The sequence below is a fragment of the Notolabrus celidotus genome, chromosome 6 (genome assembly GCF_009762535.1).
Source record: "Notolabrus celidotus isolate fNotCel1 chromosome 6, fNotCel1.pri, whole genome shotgun sequence".
In the NCBI taxonomy this organism is placed as follows: Eukaryota; Metazoa; Chordata; class Actinopteri; order Labriformes; family Labridae; genus Notolabrus; species Notolabrus celidotus.
This window is the reverse complement of record NC_048277.1, coordinates 20758886-20764067: the sequence shown is the minus strand read 5'-3', so window position 1 is coordinate 20764067 and position 5182 is coordinate 20758886. Positions and strand designations below refer to the sequence as shown.

The 5182-nt window shown below is 39.2% G+C and overlaps 1 protein-coding gene across 1 annotated transcript; it reads left to right on the top strand.

Annotated features, from left to right (window-relative positions):
- The first annotated feature begins 2598 nt into the window (after nt 1-2598).
- On the top strand, nt 2599-4842 carry LOC117814709 (piggyBac transposable element-derived protein 3-like). The gene is made up of 2 exons (XM_034686182.1): nt 2599-2839; nt 3328-4842. Exon 2 carries the CDS (start codon nt 3329-3331, stop codon nt 4367-4369), a length of 1041 nt encoding a protein of 346 aa, XP_034542073.1. The 5' UTR covers nt 2599-2839; nt 3328; the 3' UTR covers nt 4370-4842.
- The last annotated feature ends 340 nt before the right edge of the window (nt 4843-5182 follow it).

The window sequence follows — 5182 nt, the reverse complement described above, 5'->3', positions numbered from 1 at the left end:
CATAACTTCAACACATTTTTACAGGTAAATACAAACACATGTTTATGTGCATATGAACAAAAAAACAAAACAAAGTGCAGATTAGGAACACCATCTTTTGTTTTGGTCACATCTGAAAGTGCATAAAAAGTAACTTGCTTAACAGCAACTTTTCAGAACTTTAGGTATTTTTCTACTTTTGAAATAACAAAAAACACATTTTTTCCCTATTTATATTTGTTCCCATCTGAGACAGTCACAACTTCGGTTCATATAATCAAAAAAATAGTCACAATCACTCAGCAGTTGCTTTCGGGCCACTCGAGGATTGCTGTAGGGCAGCATGTGGCCCGCGAGCCGCTAATTGAATAGGGCTGTCTTATGATCTGTAATTTACATGTTGTATCTTGATCCTTTTATATGACAAAGACCAGAGGTGAAAAAACGACGTCACGCCTCTTCCGCTAACCAGTACACATTTTCAGGTTTCACACATGTCATATCTGTTGCCATACAGAAGGAGGGTAAATAAGCTATGCTGCAGCTGGACACCAGAAGGAGCTCGAAATCTTTTGGCTTCACTTTTAGGGGGTTGTCGTGTCATCCATATTTTTATACTAGCAGTGCATCTGGCTACAGCCCCATATTTAGATGGCAGAATGGCTGTTGGTAAAATGTAAAGCACATATCTGAGGTCAGTCGGTCGTTCGGTCAGTCGGTCGGTCGGTCATTTGGTCAGTCGGACGGTCGGTCGTTCTGTCGGTTGGTGGGTGTGTAGGTTTGTCCCCTGAATATGACATGTTAATATCTTGCTGCCTCTAATCACTGAGTGGCTGTGTAATCAAGTGGACATCTGCTGACTGCATATTGACATTGTCACCATCAAAAGCACTTGTTCTCAGCACAGCGTGTTTCCTTGGAAACCTGCCCTGCTCTCTGTTTCCTGCTTTTATCTCCTCAGGTCTCTCCTTCCATGTAAATCTGCTCATGCCATGCTACACAATAATGTGACAGATACATTGATACATTTCCCTCCTTTTTTTCTTTGTTGCCTTCTTTTCCCCTTACCTCAATTCACTGGGTGTATTATAAAGGAATATAGCCCATCATACAACACTGTCTACTCTAACAACTTAATATTCTCCTCATGCATTGGTCTGGAGTCGCTGTATGAGAGTAATATCCACAGAAATGAGAGTAAAATGTCACGGCGCCCTTCAAGGAGAGCTAAAAATACTGCCAAAGCACCTTAATGTAAGATGATTAATCATACATATTTCACTGTTAACATTATCATGATGAGTAGATATAAAGAGGATAACATTTAACTTAAGCTGATTGTGGCATGCTGAGTGCTGGAGATTTAATGTTATAGGTAAAGTCAAACACATGACTTCTTGATCGTATCACCTTCTCTTATTTATCTGTATATGAAGCCTCAGAAATGAACGAACAGAGTTCATTGACAACAACTATATTATGTTTTCTCCACTGAGTTGAGAAATGACTGATGATATTCTAGACATTTTCCAGCCACATCAGGGGACAGACAGATCCACTGTGGCAGACAAGGCTGATGTTTACTTTTGGTGAGGAGGAGAAATCAAGACGGGCTCAGTTGGTTAACAAGGCACATGAAGGGGTTCACATCAGAGGAATCATGAGGCTGAACAAAAGGAACAACTCTCTGGCCTCGATGCACGACCATCTGTCCAGTGAGCTCAGGTGTTTCAGAATTTCTGAACAATTATGTGACAAATTAATCTGAAATAGACAGAATATGCCACGGATGGTAAAACTTAAGAATAGAAAACAGAATTCATCAACATGAGGTAATGTAAACTTAAGTCAAATACATTTGATGTTTGTGTGCATAATATAGGGATAGGGATGTAATAGTACCATGCAAGACCGTTAAAAATCAATTCACACAAGGGGCAATTCACATCTGTGAATTCATGGAAAATGAATGTTTATGCTTTCTTATAAAGGGCAGGGGGCACTTCTTTCTGTCATTTCTTTGAACACAGGTGTTTGTTATGTAAACAGCAGTATGCATTTTGCATAGCTAAACGCTGGTGACTCAACAGTGGCAGAGGGGTGGAGCAGAGCACAGAGTTTCTGCACAACAGGGTCTCTTTGTAAGAACCAGGAGTGGGGGGAAGCTCTCTTAGCTTGTATCAAACAAAATTTGATTTTAAATATTTGTAGATGTGATTTGTTTACCTCAACATTAATGAAACATGAGCTCAACTGTGCTTTGAACCTGAGTGTTACAGGACGTTGCTACAGCCAGCAACCACTAACTGTAACAGGTTAGGTGCAAAGATTTGTTGAGATAGTTGACTAAAACCGATGATAATATTAGTAGCCAACATATTTAATAGTTGATTATTTGTTGGTGACGTCATCACATATTTTCATGCTGTGTGTGGATGTAAGATTGAAGTATTTAACCCTTAACACTGCCAAGAAAAGAGCCACCTGCAAGATCTGTAAACTGGAACTCATTCATTATGAGAGAACATCAGTATGTGCAAGTGTGGAAGAGAGGGCACAGTGTCATTCAACCACACTGTGTAAGTTTTACATTTTAGATTGCTCACCTTAACCCATAAGAACCCACCGTGACACAGGTGTCTCCGCCCCTTTAAGCCTTGTGGGCAGGTCTTCAAAATGCTTAAATCTTCATTTTTTTCCCATAAAGTCCCTAAGTGACATCTACCCAACTTCCTGTTGCAGTCATGTGACTCTGCCTTCATTGTTGTGCCAGTGACCTCACTTCCAATATGACTGTGCACCAGGCTAATGCATGAGTCAGATCTTGCTAATTTTGGAAAGCTTGATTTGTGTGTCAAAGGTATGTTTCAACCCCAAAAAATTATGAATTTGTTAAATTAACATGTTCTGTCATACATTAGACCAGTTTTAAATACATTTTTTGGAAAGCTTTACATGAAACAAGAAGAGATAAAATCGCTGTGACAAATATGTCACATCAGGCTTTTATTCCTAAAATTATCATGGAAAATCCACTGTGACATATTTGTCACAATCAAAGAAAATGGTAGAATATTGCTAAATTACTTGAGCAAATTAAATAATTGTTAACCAATGTATTCATTACAGTTGAAGCCAAAGAATATTCATACAAATATGAACAAAAAAATCTCTTTTTAAATTCATTAAATTAGTTCATAAAAATATGTTGAGAAACTTTTCATGCAAAAGTTTTTAAGCCTTTCCCAAAAAATGTAAGTCAGCATTTATAGAGAACTTTGATTAGTTACACACACAAGTAAGATGTTTTTCCTATTTTAATTCAATTTCATTGAAATTTGATTGTAGTATGGATAAAAAGAAGCAATACAGTCTTCAGGATGCTCTGAAAATCATCACTGGAGATGACAGTGATTTTGAGGGATGTGAAGATAGCTCAGATGAAGATCCTGATGACCCTGATTATACCCCCAACAAAAAAGAGATTGAGACTGAAGAGTCAAGTTGCTCTAGTGATTCAGACAGTGGCGAATCAAGTGATTTGGATGAACAGCAACCAAGCGTGAACCCGAGGCAGCAAGCAACAACTGTCCAAAGAAAAGAAAAGGAAGAGAAGAAGACATTTTCCTGGAGGCAGAAATCTTTTGAAACACCTGATTGCCCATTCAAAGGAGAAGATGCCAGTCTACCTGACACTCTCCATACTCCTCTGGAGTATTTCAGAAAGTTCAGAGGATCCGTTGATGCCAGGGTGGAGAAGGACGGAAAAGTGGCCATTGTTAAGTGGTATGACAACAAATCGGTCACCTTGATCTCATCTTACTGTGCCATTGACCCACAAGACAAAGCTCGACGCTGGAGCAAATCAGACAAGGCATTTGTGGAGGTCAGCAGGCCACACATTGTGCAGGAGTACAACACATTCATGGGGGGCATAGACCTCATTGATGCATGCGTCGCAAGAACCAAGTACCACATGAGATCACGGAGGTGGTACCTCTACCTGTTCTGGCAAACCATTATGTTAGGCCTGGTCAATGCATGGTTCCTTTACCGCCGTGACTGCAAACTCCTTGATGTCAGAAAGCCCCTGAAACAAAGGAACTTCCAAGCAGAGATTGCCACGAGCCTGATTCTCTTGCATTCACAGAGGGGGCGCCCAGCATTTGACAGCCCATCTCCACCACCACTACCACGCAAGAGAGTCCGTACAGGAGTTCCAGATGATGTTCGAACTGACCACATTGCACACTGGTCTGGGAAATGTGAGAAACGAGGTCGTTGCAAACTCTGCAAGGTCAATGCAACCACCACCTTCTGTGAGAAATGCGACGTGCGTCTTTGCTTCACAGAGGAGCGAAATTGCTTCAAGTCATACCATTTGGCCTAAGCTAATCTGCTAAAAGGAAGTTACTGTGAAAAAACTGTTCAGAAATGGTGCTGATAATGCAATAGAAGCGTTATTTTTCAGCAGTCCTTTTATTTACTGTTCTCAAAAACATGTTTTAGCAGGTTTTCTGCGTAAATCTGTTATTTATTGTTCAGTTGCTCTCTAATGCCCTAAAAATCTGGATTGAGAACACCAAAATTGTTATTAAACCTTTTGAAAAGGTATTGTTTCTGTTTAAATGCAAATAAATGCAAATGTTGGTTATTAAGCAACAAAAGTTTGTATCTCATTCATTTTCAAATGAAGAAAAAAAATCACAGTAAACACCCAATGTGACAAATTTGTCACTTTTCAGATTTTTGACACAAGGGGGTGCTATTGAAAAAAAAAGTTTAGAAATGTGTTATTTGTGGTCCATTTGGTCTGTTCTGTAACACACATAATTTTCCTGAAAGGGGAAATGGGTGTGGGTTCTTATGGGTTAAAGCACTGTTTGATTTTCATTTACACCTAAGATTGCTTATCTCTAAATAAGAACCATTCAGTAAATATGCAATTCATTATCTAATTAGTCAATCATAGTTTTAATAATCTATGACTAGTCGACTAACAAAGTAGTTGTTAGTTGCAGCCCAAGTGGCAAAGGCGTTTTTGTAAACAAGAGAGCACATTGAATACAGTGCTATTCCTCAAATTCATGCTGTGTTGAAGTAAATGCTTCATCATCTTAGATGAGCTTCCTCCCTTGCATGATGTCTTTGTCACACATGTTGCTGGTCATTATCTTTTTTTAGTGAAGCTTAGCCAAACTTT

Coding starts and splice junctions, on each gene's coding strand:
- LOC117814709 (XM_034686182.1), top strand. CDS start 3,329: ATGGATAAAAAGAAGCAATACAGTCTTCAGGATGCTCTGAAAATCATC.